The sequence below is a fragment of the Emydura macquarii genome, unplaced genomic scaffold, assembly GCF_026122565.2.
Source record: "Emydura macquarii macquarii isolate MOO-44397 ecotype Brisbane River unplaced genomic scaffold, CSIRO-AGI_Emac_v2 contig_295, whole genome shotgun sequence".
NCBI classification, from domain to species: domain Eukaryota; kingdom Metazoa; phylum Chordata; order Testudines; family Chelidae; genus Emydura; species Emydura macquarii.
The window spans coordinates 10963555-10979360 of NW_027130432.1; the positions used below are offsets into that span (position 1 = coordinate 10963555).

Here is a 15806-nt window from a genome sequence, read left to right on the forward strand (position 1 = left end):
ATGCCTGATGCCAACATGCAAGTCTAACTACACACCTTGTTGCAGATAATGCTTTACATAACACAGCCATCAAGCAGAATTAAGCGCTAGGTTGGTCTGTGCTAAAATTTTCTAAATTTATCTCATTTTTACATTTATATTGCTGAACGTAAGTAAGAAACCTCTGCTCTGAACTTGTTCACAATGACATCATTTACACTTAAAAAGTTTGCAGATGATACCAAGCTGGGAGGGGTTGCAAGTGCTTTGGAGGATAGGATTAAAATTCAAAATGATCTGGACAACTGGAGAAATGGTCAGAAGTAAATATGATGAAATTCAATAAGGACATGTGCAAAGTGCTCCACTTAGGAAGGAACAATCAGTTGCACAAATACAAAATGGGAAATGACTGCCTAGGAAGGAGAACTGCGGAAAGGGATCTGAGGGTCATAGTGGATCACAAGCTAAATATGAATCAACAGTGTAACACCTGCAAAAAAAAAAAAAAAAACCCAAAACACAAATATTCTGGGATGTATTAGCAGGAGTGTTGTACACAAGACAGGAGAAGTAATTATTTTGCACTACACCACACTGATTAGACCTCAACTGGAGCACTGTGTCCAGTTCTGGGCACCACATTTCAAGAAAGATGTGGACAAATTGGACAAAATCCAGAGAAGAGCAACAATAAGGATTAAAGGTCTAGAAAACATGACCAATGAGGGAAGATTGAATAAATTGGGTTTGTTTAGTTTGGAGAAGAGAAAACTGAGGAGGCACATGATAATAGTTTCATGTACATAAAAGGTTGTTACAAGAAGGAGGAAGAAAAACTGTTCTCGTTAATCTCTGAGAATAGGACAAGAAGCAATGGGTTTAAATTGCAGCAACGGCAATTTAGGAAGTTTTTCCTAATGTCCAACCTATCTGTCAGGGTACTTAAGCACTGGAATAAATTGCCTATGGAGGCTATGGAATCTCCATCAGTGGAGATTTTTAAGAGTAGATTGGACAGACCTGTCAGGGGTGGTCTAGATAATGCTTTGTCTTGCCTTGAGTGCAGGGGACTGGATTAGAAGACCTCTCAAGGTCCCTTCCAGTCCTACGATTCTATAATTCATACCAGGTCTCAAAAACCTAATCAATAAAACCTATCTGCTTTCTGCAACTGCACCAGTTAAATCTCTCTTGTATTATAATTTATAGCTCCGGGCAGTGATTTCAAATGAAAACTGTGATCAGTAGAAAATACTGAATTGCTTAAACTGGTTTCTCATTATGTTTTTGACAACCAAATGATTAACTTTTGAACTATACAGGACACAAGAAATAAGAAAAGAAACACTGAGAGAAATACTGTTGGACTAGATGACCTCCTGAGGTTCCTTCCAACTCTAATCTTCTATGAACACAACACTTTTAAGGGACACAGGATAAAATTTTCCAAAGCACCTAAGTAACTTGGGTGCCTAAGTCATATTTTCAAAGGAACTCAAGAGCCTTTAAATATCTTAGGCACTTTTGAAAATTTACCCATGGTCAACTTAAATATCATATACTGTAAATCAATTTACCTATGGTGCTAACACTACCTTGGATAATTAAACAAAAAGGATTTTAAAAATCTAATTTACCCAGTCACTATTTATGTTCTTTGTTGAGTTTTGTTTATATTAATCAGTAGGCATGGATAATGAAAATCAGTGAAGTAGAGATAGTCTTTTTATTCTGTTCATATAGCACCTAGCAGCAGTGGGGTCCTGGACTATGACTAGGACTCCTAAACACTGTGGTAATACAAATAATAATACATTGTAGCCATTTACGGCCACTTCCATTTCCAGGTTGTCATGCTGCATGTTTTGGCTTCAGACACTGCAGGGGATATTTTCTTTTTCTTTTTAAGATTGTAGAAACATTTCTACTGGCCTTAAGCTTTGCAAAATCTTGTTTTTACAACTTTTAAAGTTTGGGCCAAAGGCAGAATCCTCTATTACAAACGTTTATTACTTAGTAGCATGTTTAATATTTTGAATGGTCTCATTGGCTAATCCCAAAGCATCATAGGCATGGTAAGCACGACTGTTTTGTAGCATCAGGATACCTAACTTGACAACATCCCTTTAAAAAATTAACTTTTAAAAAATAATTTTAATGTAAAAAGAGAAAGACATTGAAATATGAAGTTGAGCACAAAACATACACTTTATCCAAGTACAAACTGTGGTGTACACACACGTGTATGCTTCCATACTTAATATATTACTATCTTAGTGGCCACAAGGACAGTCTCTTCACGCTCACTTTTGTTTCTTTCTATACCACATTAATTTACATAAACACACTCTGAGTCTTGCAAAACCATGCAGAGTCTGGAGGATCAACATCATGTAGGTGTATAAACCATAATTCTTTTGATCTGGGCCCAAATTAAAAATGCATTTAGAAACAGTTTTTATTTAGCCAAAATTCCAGTTTTTCGGGATACCTTGAGAGATATTCAGATAATCAGAGTTTACTTATACTGGAAGTTGTTACACAGAAGCGCAGTGTCCAAGCCAAAAGAGCAAAATATGTTTTAAACATTAAAACATAAGAATAACTAGTTTTAACACCTTTTTATTTTTAAACTGAAATCTGCCAGATGACCGCCATGGAGAGAAATTTCTGTTTAGCAGCTGAACAATTACACTGTGAACAGCAACACATGGTGTCCAGATTGCATCTCCCCAGTGTGACTCAATCCAGTGTGACTCAATTGGAGGGATCAATTTTATGGGCAAAATGAGTTAAATTTCTGTGGACTGTTCACACTCCTTGTCCTCTCTGCTGAAGCTAACAAGGGAGCCTAACCCGGGCAGTGATTTTTCTAATGCAGACACTTGGGACTAAATTCAAGGCAAGCCTTCTTCCAGCCTCCCTCGGCATGTAAAGCCAAGAGTTTCCTAACGTTGCTAACACTGGCTCAAGTCCACCCATTTTAGCAACTGGAAGCCCCGAGAACAGACAGGCCAGGCCACTAGTGTTTAGACCCAAACCAGAACTCACAACTGCACTCTGTCTGTCTATTCTATGGCTCCCAAAATTGTGAACACTGATGAAGCCAAAATTGTGTTAACAGCAGCAAGAAATGTAGAACAATTTCCCTAATGCAGATAAAGTTTACCAGTGCAGACTTAGACCTACTTAAAATATAATGTACACCTCCTTACACATCACCTCTGGATTTGTCCTGGTGTAAATCACATTAATGGGCCCAGAAACTGCTGTAGAGGCCTTCTGTTTAGTGACTGAGCTAACCTCTAATATCAGACCTTGGAAACATAACTGAGACCATCAGACTCACTTCAGACAAATCATTGACCAGCCTCCTCACAGGGTAGCAGCTATTTGTCACTACAGACCTTGTCCAAATTCAACCCAGTGACAAGCCCCACTAGGTGAACTACAGCAGGGTGTTTGGCCCACGGCTGTGCTTTACACAAGGGTCTGCTAGTTTATGGGAGGGAGAAAACTATTTCCTCCAAGTCTGAGGGACCCTGTTACTCCCAGAGGGAGCTGGCATCCCTGGGGTCTGCTCCCTGGGACAGCAGGGCAAATCACACACTCCTGGACCCACAGATCACCCTCCCCCAAAGCCAGTCCCCTAGAGCCCCCCAACATCACTCATTCCTTTAGGCACACTTAGCCCCCCCCGGCCATACTCGCCCCATTACCCTCCCCGGGGCCCTCTGTGTCCCCAGCCCCATTACCCACTCCAGGGCCCCTTTCCCCCTACGCAGTCTCACCCAGACGCAGAGGCTGTCAGACAGCAGGTAGTAGGCGATGTCCAGCAGCAGAGGCCCGGCTCGGCGCGGGCTCTCCCCGGCGGGCGGCGGTTCCTGCTCTTCCGAGTCGCCCCGGGGCCCGGGCTGCCCGGCGGGGCCCTGGCTCAGGGCGCGGTAAGCGCTGAGGACGCTGCCGAGCAGCCCCAGCGCGCTGAGCCCCGTGTAGGTGCGGAGGCTCGGCCAGGGGAAGCGCTCCAGGAAAAGCAGCGGCATCGCGGCCTCCCGGGGCCTGGCCCGGCCGCCTCCGCTTCCCAGAGCACGGCCTGGGCCCCGCGCCCCCTTCTCCTCCCGGCCTAACGCTTCCCGCGGCTCTCCCGGCCCCGCAGCCGCCGCCGCCCCCCGATCACACACACGCGCTCCGCTCTGCTCGCCTCCCTTCCTCCCTCCGCCCGCGGACGTGGCTGCCGGGGCACGACTCGCTCGCTGCTAGGCCTTCTCCGCGGGGCGGGCCCCTCCTTCCTCCCACTCCCTGCGCCGGCCAGGCCTGCCTGCCTGCTTGGGCGGCCGCGCCGGGCGCCTCCCCCTGGTGGTGCCCCTGCCCCGCAGCAGCGTTCCGGGCCTGCTCGCGGTGGTAGTGGCCGGCGATCGAACCCACTGATGTCTACAGGGGACCCATGGAGGGAAGAAGGTGCGAGGATTGGGGGAGAGGCAGGGGCATGTGCAGTGTAGCTGGGGACGGGGGATGATGGGGCCAGGGAAGGTGTATGGGAAGGCGCCGCTGCTCTTTTGATTTCCCGCAGTCGGCACAGAAAAGTGCGGTGAAAATAGCAAAGAAAAGTCTCCCCTGGCCTTGCCCAACACACAGGTAACGCAGCGATTTGCCAAGTTCAAAGAGCTGGCAGGGCCCAGGAGCTACCTCCAGGTCTGGAAAGTTGCTGCAGCCTGAAGTAAATAATGCTAGGATCGAGAAATGATTGAATAGGTGGAGGGGCGGGGGGCCCTCACTGCTTTTCACAGCATAAAACTTGAAGGAAAAATGAGAATGTGAAAGACGAGGTTTTTCATACCATTGCACACCATGTGAACTTAGGGTCAGATTTTTAAAGGCATTTAGGTGCCTAAAGATGCAGATAGGCACCTACAGGGAACAGCAAAAAGAATGTAGGCACCTAACTGGGCTGCAGGCATTTTTGAAAATCCCATTAGGCACTCATCTGCACCCAAATACCTTTGAAAGTCTGGCCTTGAATCCTTTGGAGATTAGCAGGTATGGCAAAAGCATAGAAGCCAGATTTAGTCCTTCCCCTCTAATTAGTGTGCTTCAGCAATTCTTTATACTACATTACAACTCATGTATAAAATAATCCAAACTGTAAAGAACTCAGTATCAAATCCATCTATTTGTTGACAAAATCAGTATAGTTGACATGCTGTTATAAAAAAATAAAGGATCTGGATTTGCTGAGAGCAAATAGTGTTATTTCACAATCCTTCCCCTTAACACCCTTTAAAGCAATGGTTCTCAGCCTTTCCAGACTAATGTACTCCTTTCAGGATTATTCTGGTTTCAGCCCAGGGCAGCAGGGCTTGTGCTCAAAGCCTGAGCTCTGCTGCTTGGGGCTGAAGCATGCAACTTAGCTTAACAGGGCCCCCAAGCAATTGCCTTGCTTGCCACCCCTTCACACAGGCCCTTTACTTGCACCCCCCCAAACCTGTCCCATGACCTCCAACCCCAGCTTAAGAAACACTCATATAGTATATAGAGCAGTATAAACAAATTATATGAAATTTTAATTTGTACTGATTTCACTAGTGCTTTTTACATAGCCTGTTTAAAACTCAACAAACATCGAGATTGACATACCCCTGGAAGACCGCTGTATACCTCCATGGATACGCATTCCCCTGGTAGATAACCACTGTTTTAAAGTAAATTTGATGTGTGTCAAGCTGCTGGCATGACAGCCATAGAGAACTGAAGTTTTTCTACATACAGCCCTACCAGCATGCCTCAACCTGGACCCGAAGGACCCACTAGTAGGGGGTGAGGAAATAGGACAGGGACTGAATATCAGGACAGCTATGAAACTTCATTGAAACAAGTGAAATCTCCATTGTGAACCAGGCTGAGGTCAGCGTCATTTCACATAGGCCAAACAACCACCAGCTTGTAAATTTTGGTTATTCCCTTAAGCCTTCACTTTATTTTCCTAAGTGTTTAATAAAGCCTCAGCCACATTATCTGAAGATTGAAATACGTTTATTTTTAAGTGCCCTGTGCAAAGTTAATTTGTTAAGAGCTTTCTTAGCTTTTAAAATGATCATCCAGTTGCTACTTTGGAGGAATTGGGTTTATGTTTTTGCCACAGGGTGGCACTGAAGCAGTAGTCCATTTGGCAATTTTATTTTTGCAGTCAGTATTACTTAGCTGCTATCACAAGGGAAGAAAGAAGTATTGATTGTTCCTTTAAATTAGCAGTACATCATATTATATTGCCCAAGTATTAAACCTAATTAGCATCTTATTCTCTGTACTACTGTGAGGCTCATGTTATATTAGAATTTCTACCATTCTTAGTCTGTTATGTCAAGCTTAATTACCTGTGCCCCTCATGGTACTACTTGTATTGAACACTGTGTAGAATACTAGTTCTAATAAGCATTTGAACATTTAATCACCTACCTACCCCTTATTTTAGGTCCCAGTTTATCTCCTTTTTTTATGGTAAGCCATTAAACAATGTTGAATCAGGAATTGAGACCAGTTATTTACATTAAGTTCATACTAAGCTTGGGCCTTTCAGAGGATCAAAAATTTATTTCTCCACCTCTTTCTCCCGTTACAGAAGTTACTAGATGCTCCCTTTCCACTGTGTTCATATTCTCTATCCCTGCATCAAACATCCACACAAAATGCACTCAACTGTGACTCCCACAGAGTGCAGTACTCAGTTCCCCTGCTTATCTTCACAAGCTAGACCGTCCAAAGTGGTCAGCTTATCAGAGGGTGCCCATTTCTCACCTTTAGCAATGGCCAAGGCTGGAAGCTGGGACTCAGACTGCTACCTCTTCTGGAGACAAGTAGAACAGCAATCAGCTTCTGTCTTAAGGGACAAGACAGCCAAAACAGAACTTAGAAATAATCTATAAATTTAATACCCTAACTGGGAGTTTCTCCCAAGATGCTACCTCTTACAAAGTATGGGTTAGCTGCACAGGAATAAGTATAGTAGTAACTTAAGGGCAAATAAGACAGGGAAGAGACCTTGTAGCACGGAAGATTTCAAACCTGGGAGCCTAAAAATTAAATTCCTAAATAGAAGCGACCTGAGATTCTGAGCATCTTCAGTTCCGACTGACTTTTGTAGAGCACTCTCAAATCTCACATCTTAGAAAAATCAAACCAGTTAATTTATTCAGGAGCCTGGCTTTAAGGCACCAAGTCTGTAGACAGGGTTTTTTTTGTTTTTTTAAAGTTCCTACACAATGGATTCCTCCCTTCCAGCCCCCGCATTTCAGCACAATATATTTTAAGGCAGTCTAGTTAAAATTGTCTCATTTGTTCCCAGCGTAGCTCAGATGTATTGTGTAAATTAGCCATTAGTCCAAACTAAAGATGGATATGGTACCATTAAGAAATTACTGGACATGTATCATTTTAGTGTACAATTTATTCCAATATATAGAAGACACCTTATAAAAAATAACTTGGAACACCCAAAAAGAGAATCCTAGTTGTTCATATGTGTTTAATACTTGCAGTAGATTGAGGTCACTTGAGAAAACGAGATTCCCCAAGCCTGAACCATCCTTTCTTAGAAGAAAGAGGTATAGTTAAACCATGGGAGCTCTGCTCAGTAAGGAGACCGCTCCCGGGAGTGGGTATATACCAATTTCAACGCATTTATCATTGAAAATCTAAATTCAGTTCTATAGCCCTGCCCCCATGAATAATCAGAAAAGTGCTCCTTTAAGGCTCTTTAGGGTATTTTCATATTTTATCTGGATCCCATTAGTTAACATAGGGCAGTCCCATGAAAAGTTTTCTGATTGAAATCTGTTGTGTTCTAGATAGCTCCATTGAGATCACCTGTAATGAGCAATCAAGATCCCAAACCAGTCAACATCAGTTTCACTTACACCATTGGCTCAACTTGCCACTTAGTACTCAGAGTCAAGACATGAGTAACTTAAAAAACGTAGCCCAGTAATCTGCCTTGTGATTAGAATGGAAATACTATTTTTTCTAAAAAGTTTCATACTCTCATCAGGATAGTTCCCTCATGAGTTCTCTGCTCATGAAAGCACAAGCTCAAATGAATACTCAGTTAACATATCAGGTCCTCCCAGTAATTTTTCCTCCCATTATCTAGACCTACTGTTGTGCCCTACCTGTTGTTCCCCAAACATGGAAGAAATAATTATCTTTAATCTCTGACTCACCTCCAGTAAGACATTTCAAACAGCTAAAATAACAGAAGCAAACAATCCAATCCAATTTGTTTAATGTTGTACAAAAAAAACTGGTGACTATTACAATGAAAAGTGATTAAAACACTGAATCACATTTGCCATCCCACTGTCTAAACAGTTGAGATTCACTTTGCTATTCAGACAATAGAAAGTTTAGCAGTTTTCAGGAAAAAAAGAGACATAAAAAAATCCTTGTGTCACATGTATTCTTCCCTCTACATCTTAAAGCTGTGCTCACAGAGACAGCTTCTTCTACCACACTCCTCAAGTATATGGGAATTCAGTTGTAAATAAAATTGAATCTGAAATAAAAAATACAGTTACACCATGCAAGAGATTTATTTTCATCATTTGTATGTAAAAAGGTGTTAAAATGAGTTGAGTGTGCATATTTTATTTCTGAGGTAAACAAACTCACACCTGACAGAAAGCAAAGATGAAATTTACACTCAAGAAGTTTTTGTACCTCAACAAGTAATTGTCTACACCAGGTAGATGCTATCCTCAGCTTTACACACAAATATATTAAGGGATGCAATCCTGTAGAACTAACTCTTCTTGAACCTTCAAAACTGGTTTTTCTCTTCCAGAGAAGCTAATCCAAGTTGTTTCCATCAGGAAAAAGAAGAGTCTTAAAGGGTGGAAGAAAATTGCTACTGGATCAACTCTAATTATGTCAGGAATCAGACATGAACCAGAAGCCTCACTTAAGAGTTATAAACTCAGTGTTCACTCTGCAAATTTGTTTTAAGAGAGGCCATTATGCAGGAAATAGAAAATTTAACTTTCAGTGTGTCAAGTATGTATCAATCTCAATTTTCAGATGTCCTTGCTTTTAACAGCTGCTTAGGACCCAGGTGTAGAGATTTGGGATTCCAGCTCTGGCTAAGCTTTTGCAAGGAGTAGTGATTAACAGTAATACAATCTTTAAGCCGGCAAAGACCAGCATTGTGTTAGTTTTTTTGTGGAAGAGACCTCTTTTCTGGTCTTTATATAGGAAAACTGAAAACTACACCAGTAGTTGCAAAGGCTGAGAGCAAATAAATAGGGAGGTAAAAAAACAAAGAAAAAGAATGGTACAAGCCTCTTAGGACAGTACCAGTTCTGACATCTCAGAAAAGTTTCCATACAAGTGGGTTGATGACTAGTAAAGAAAGAAAGGGACCTCTTTCAGTCACAGGTGACAAATTCAGCTGTGGGTTGCATGGCAAGTTACTTGAGCAGATGCTCAGCAACACCACAGGCAACACAAAGACCAAGACCTGTGAGTTCTCAAGCCTGAGGAGGTACAAATTATTTTCAGTAAAGGAGAAGGCTACGGAATACATATTTCTTATCTGAATGGCAGTGATGCACTCAAATATATTATAAAAAATGCTGAGAAATTCATTAGTCAGCATAGTAGCTGCTTATACTGTGACTCCGTTGCATACTATACCTGCTCAAGAGCTGAGGAAGGCTGGAAATGATAGGTCCATATCCTGGGGCATTGTCATAGAGCTCAAACAATGGTGCAGCTACCAGCTTGTAATTTTTTGGGACCGCAAACAAAGCTAAAATGAATCAAAGCCAGTATTAACAATGGAAAAGTAGTTTCAAACAATTTCAAGCTAAGATTTCGCTAAGGGTGTCCCCCCCACCTTTAAATACAAGATCACTTCACTGTCATCCACAGTGTTCCAATGGGCTTGTTTTATACAATTGGAGGTGGAGCTCTTATGCTGGGATATTATACATATGCACACCTATCCCACCTATTATCCTGGGAAAACATCCCAATTTATGAGGACTTAAAAATCAAAGTGGATAAAAAACTCAACAAGAAAATTGGATATTTTTCTTTAAATTTTTTATAAATTTATTTCATTTAAATTATATATAAAACCCCTATTTAAATTAAAATTAAATTAAGCTTGTCTCTTTCACCCACAGAAGTTAGTCCAATAAAAGAGATTACCTCACCCACCTTGTCAACCTACGTTAAGGCCTAAACTTACTATAATCCATTCAAATAATTTAAATTAAATATAAAAAATAATATTAAATAGTACATGTTTGCTGCCAAATTTTAAAGAATACTGACTAGTCATTTTCTTTGAATATATTTTGATTATTTTGCATTCAGGGATGAGATTCTTTATTTCTCTCCCTCTATCCCCTTTAGCAGAACCCTTATGAAACTTTGTTTATGGGCCTTCCTTTACAGATGATGACAAGCTTGTTTCCATGAAGATCAATTTACCACCACATTTGTTTACAATATGAAATGTGAAACTGCTACTCGGTCATTGCAAACAACAAAATAGAACAGGGTTTAGAAGCTCTGAGATAAATGCTTACCCTTTTCCTGCAGCTGAACCAAGAAGAGCTTTTTGTGCTCTTTAGGTTTTGTAATATGAGCTGGAATATATGGATACTGAGGGGAAAAAAAGTTTAATTAGTTGGTACAGCAGAAGTACATAATGATTCGTAAGTGCTTTTTAAGAGTAACATATGAGAATCAGGAATGAGTCATTGAGAAGGACATCACATATGAGGAAAAGAAACTACATCTTATATACCTTTATTCAAGTTTTTTTTTAAATAATATTATAAAAGAATAAGAAAGTCATTGAGCCTCCACAGTTAAATTTTCAAAGTCTAGAAAATGTTGGCAGTCTCAAAATGAAAATCATCATATTAAACAGGTAAGATCAATCCAGGACAGCAAGAGAAATTGAACCACAATGTCAAGCACGTTATCATCACTAAACAATTAAAAATAAAGTTTAAAGTGAGATGATCTTGTTTACAGGATAGGTATACTAACTGCACCACATTCTGCAAAAATAAAGTCTCAACTGTAGTTTGAGTCTTTAGTACAGCCAGCAAAAGGAACAAATCTTCAAGCAAGCTAAAACAACCCAACAAAAGAAATCTCACATCCCTTGGCTGCCCAGAAAAGTTGATTAGTAAATGGACTCAGATTTTTGCAGAAACACTCCTTGCTAATTATTTTTTAATCATCAAAATGTATGCAGACATGGACACTCACCTGTGGAGGTTCAAAGTTTGGTCTCCACCAGTTACCAATGCAGTCATCAATCACCCAGTCTTGCTGAACTCCATCCTGACGTCCCAGTATCTGTCAAAATCCAGTTGCAGTCAAAAAACCTCTATATGCTCCATTGCTAGTACGCTTAGGAGCCAGATACTGGAAGCATTAAGGGATGCTGTAATAAGGGTTTAATGCAGTTCAGAGCCAAGCTAAAGTATCTTATATCAGTGTTAGAATATTTGTGTACTAACCAATGTACTGATATGCATCATCCTCACCTTATAGGACAAGATATAAAACTAGGCTTGGGTGGGATTTTACACACCACTAAGAGATGCAGCTATGCCGATGTAACTTTTCAGTATAGATCAGCCTTTAGAAACATTTTTGAAAATATAGTTCACAAATGCAATTGAGTGCAATTAACCCCAAGAGCTAGAATATAAAGAACTCGCAGGAGTTGTCTAAGCAGTGTATTCTCCCTAGTGTATAAACTAAGCACCTAGTGCAGGATAGCAGGACAGTTGAATTGGATGCACAGAGACACCCACAATGAGGTCCCAAACATTGACTGAGTCTATCTATCATCACTGCAGCATCTGAGCATCTCACAGGTCTTTGATGTATTTATCCTCATAACACCCCTGAGAGACAGGGAAGCGTTGGCTCCATTTTACCGATGGGAAACTGAGGCAGAGAGAGGCTAAGTGATTTGTCTAAGGCTGACCCAGATCACATAGGAAAGTCTGTGGTGAACATGGAATTGAACCCTGATCTCTCAAGTCCTAGACTAGCGCCGTAACCACTGGACAATCCTGCTTCTCTCTGGCACTATCACAATACAAATAAAGTAGTATATCATACTATATGAACTACTAAAAATAAGTTAGTTAGGAATTGCTGAAGCACTCAGAAGGATAGGAAAGGCGAAAAGGCTACCTTAATGTTTTGGCCACAAATATTCTAGAATGATTTAACATTCAATGGCATTTGGAGATCAACTGCAACAACGAAGAAAAATGGAGAAAATATACCTCTGTCATTAAACGTTTGAGTCCTTCTACCTCATCTTCTCCTGGATTGAGTTCACCACCCGGTCTGTGAAAAACAAATCAATGAGGAACACTAATGTTGTATCTTTTATTTTATTTAAAGTTACATTCACAGGCAAGTTAAACAGAGTCTCAGTTCTTCAGTTTTAGGGAGTTACAAACTCATTTTCATACTATTGACAGAGAAAATAGTCAAAAGAATCTGAACGTTCCAATTTCACCTTGCTGAATTTATTACAACTTCAAAACTAAATAGGGTAGCATACATAGTTGCTATGATTTTTTGAGGTTATCGCCTCCAGTTAGTTTTTTCTTGACTACAATGACTTTTCAGTAAGACATGACAAAATAACATGCACTATTCCTACTAGGACTCTTGAAAAAGGACACAATTTAGCTATAAAACCTAACAGAAAGGTCCTAATGATTTTAGAAAAATGCAAAAATGGGGAAAGGGTGGGTTTGGCTGTAAGCATTGCCCCTGCATTTGTTTTTAGCCAAAAAGCAACACCTGTAGGAGTATACAAAAACTTTCTGCAGGACAGAAATGATTTGTGGATGTTTATATGAGGAAACATTCTGATAGATGAATCACGCTCTTCAAGCCATGCTCAATTAGTACAGCTGAGCAGCCCATACATTTGCTATACAACTAATCTGTTATTTGGTAATGCTTTGTGATTTTACTAAATGTTACTGTAATGTCAAGTTACAACAATATACACTTACAGTTTGAAGAAAGTTGTACCTAGCTGCAATAGTAGCACATGGGGCAGCCTATGCTCATGTACAATCAGAACACCTTCTACAGTCCGCCTCATTCCAATCTTGTCAAATTCTTCCCTCATGCGTTGAAACCGGGCTGCCACTGAACTGTCCTTCTCGTAAAGGGGTTCCTTTGTACCAAATGTATAATTTGTAAGTGGATACCTATAAGAAAAATCGCATATTACTATATGTGCACAACTGTGTAGTACTTATCGAGGGTCAGTTACTGTAGTTGCAAGGACAGTTAGTGATCACTGATTTCAAAATATTTATGAAAGGTGCATGCATTATGCTGCTTAGTCTCGTCTGAGTGCAGTTCAAGGAACCGATTATAATCTAATTAAATAATTTAGGCTCCAGTTATCTGAGAGACTGTCCCTCTGCCACCACAAGAATTAACCACTGGATCACACTCAGTATCTGCTCCAGGGTTTAAAGCTTTCCACAAATGGCTGTAAGTCACACATATAAAGAGCCCATACCTCTGCAACCTACTGGATCTCAGAACCTGCCTGAGACAGGAGAGTTCTTAAACTTGCGGTTTCAAAATCTGTTTGACAGACTTTTCAACACTCATTGTAACAACAGGGAATGGGTTTGTTAATAAGCAGGGGAAGTTCCATTATATTTTGTTGTCCTGTACTTGATTTGATTGATCTGTGTTATGCAGGTGCTTTGATGAAAGATGCCAATATACATTTCTAAATAAGTCACGGCTAAATTTGATGATTGTTAAGGTAATCATAATAATAAATATTCCATTTGAAATCTCTTTTTTAGGTTCTTCTTTTCTAAAACCTTAATCTTAGAGATAGCTTTCCAAACTCAGTGCTACATTGGAATCTTTTCTAGCACAGATATGATAAAGGCTAGTCCTCCAAATGCCAGAGCCTGTTCCCATGCATATTATATTCTACAAGCATCTCAATTTTAGAAGATCTTAATGAACATCCTCTCATATTCAGGTCCTTTGCTTCCTCATCACTGGTACCTTAATTATTTGCATTACCATTCTCTTGCATTTTCTTCTCTATCTGTAGCTTTAGGATTCCACCACAACTTTCCTTACACTTAATTTATTCAAAAAATCTCAAGTTTCAATTCCTTCTCTAAAATATGATTCTATTTACCGCACAGCAATGCTGTCCACTTTATGAATGTGCCATATCCTTAACTTGGGTCCAAACAAAATTCCACCTGTACTGATAACATGAATTCTAAAGAATGACAGCTTCCTACTGATTTTTTTTCTTCCAGAAAAAAAAACCCTATGCATTAACATTTTCACTTTTAAAATGAGTCTTATCCCTTTGAGCTGTGAAGATAAACTTAACTATGTAAAGTGATGCATGTTTGTCTTTTTGAGTGTGTAGTAGTTAATTGTTGAGTATTGACTTATTACATTTGTTATTTGCTGTTACTGCAACTTCGCAAATCTACCTATCAAAGAAGAAAGCACCAGAATGTGCTGTCTGCTGTAAAACAAAGCCTGCTTCAGTAGATGGCCCACTAAGGCAGTTACATAAAGAAAACGTTTGTATTGCACATTAGCACTTACATCTTTGATACTCAGTGCAAACCATGTTGCATCCTGCAGCTCCCAATAGTTCTAACATTTAAATATTTGTACTATACAGTCAGCAAACACTGAACACATGTGGGATACAAATTTTTATGCCCCACATTCAAGATCAAATACTACAGTGGCAGGTGCAACATAAAAACAAAGTAGAACATGTATACAGTGCTCCAAATGCCATGTGCTTTTCCATTTCACTAGAAAGCACTGAGCAGCACTATATTAACAACACTCCAAACTACTCAGAGGTTGATGGTCAAATGCCTCTATTCAGACCGAAGGTTTCCTCCAGGCCAAGGGCTTGGTTGCGCCCATTAAAGAGGCCCTCCTCGTTACTCCCTGTCCACTAAACTTCAGCGTGAGCAGGGGGTGGGGTTAAGAGGGATCGCCTTCCTCAGGTCGGGGGTTCCTCCAGAGTGAGGTGAGGGCTGAGATATGAGCAGGGGGATGGGACAGAAAAATTGATGGCCTTCTCCAGCGCCAGCAGCTCCCGGGTGCCGGAGGGGCTCCCCCCCCCCGGAATCTAGGGGAGCGCTAAGGGTACGGGGAGATAAGGAAGGTCTGTCCCGGCCCCGGGGGGGGGTGGGGGAAGACTGGGGTACGATACTATGTGGGGAGGGGACTCACAAGTACAAGGCCCTGGCTCCGTGGGGGGTCTCCCCGGGGCCGAGCACTGGCAGGGGGAGGCCCTGGTTCGGGGGGGGGAGGGCCTCCTGCGGGGCCGGGCACTCACAGGTTGATGGTCCGCTCCAGCGTGAGCGGCTTGGTTTGCTGGATGTACTTGTTCCCGAACTGGTTCACCCCGCGGGGCCAGCCGGTCTGGGAGCGGTTGGGCGGCACCACGGACATGGCGGCGGCGGGCAGGCGGCAGGGGCTGGGTCACTGCTCAGCGGAGGGCGCAGTTGCTACCATGAACATCCCAGCCAGGCCTCAAGTCACACACTGCCGCGCCAATGGCTACGCCGGAAACGCCCGGCCCCCCGCTCCGGAAATGGTAACCATAGAGACTGGAGCATAGAGCGCCTAGCTTGGAGCAGAGAGAGCGACAAGCACTTCCAGCCACGCTAACCCCCAGCATTTCCATTGGCTGCTGTAGCCTTATTGGCAGGCATCTATGAGATTTACCCCGCCCCTTTCCTCACCCT

General features: G+C 41.5%; 2 protein-coding genes across 3 annotated transcripts in view; both read right to left on the minus strand.

The window, feature by feature from the left end:
* The window catches only part of AMFR (autocrine motility factor receptor), a 40943-nt gene extending 36573 nt beyond the window's left edge, over positions 1 to 4370 (minus strand). The window contains exon 1 of one of the 2 annotated variants that reach the window (XM_067552013.1): positions 3774 to 4370. In XM_067552013.1, the coding sequence (XP_067408114.1) occupies positions 3774 to 4025 (252 nt within the window). In that variant the 5' untranslated portion in view covers positions 4026 to 4370. The remainder of the gene's footprint in view (positions 1 to 3773) is intronic. The other variant, XM_067552007.1, reaches the window with a different exon arrangement.
* A 3870-nt stretch (positions 4371 to 8240) lies between these two features.
* NUDT21 (nudix hydrolase 21) lies at positions 8241 to 15668 on the minus strand. The gene is made up of 7 exons (XM_067552021.1): positions 15395 to 15668; positions 13044 to 13244; positions 12297 to 12360; positions 11260 to 11349; positions 10566 to 10641; positions 9664 to 9778; positions 8241 to 8527 (listed from the first exon to the last, which is right to left on the minus strand). Exons 1-7 carry the CDS (start codon positions 15508 to 15510, stop codon positions 8506 to 8508), a joined length of 684 nt encoding a protein of 227 aa, XP_067408122.1. The 5' UTR covers positions 15511 to 15668; the 3' UTR covers positions 8241 to 8505.
* Between the last annotated feature and the right edge of the window lie 138 nt (positions 15669 to 15806).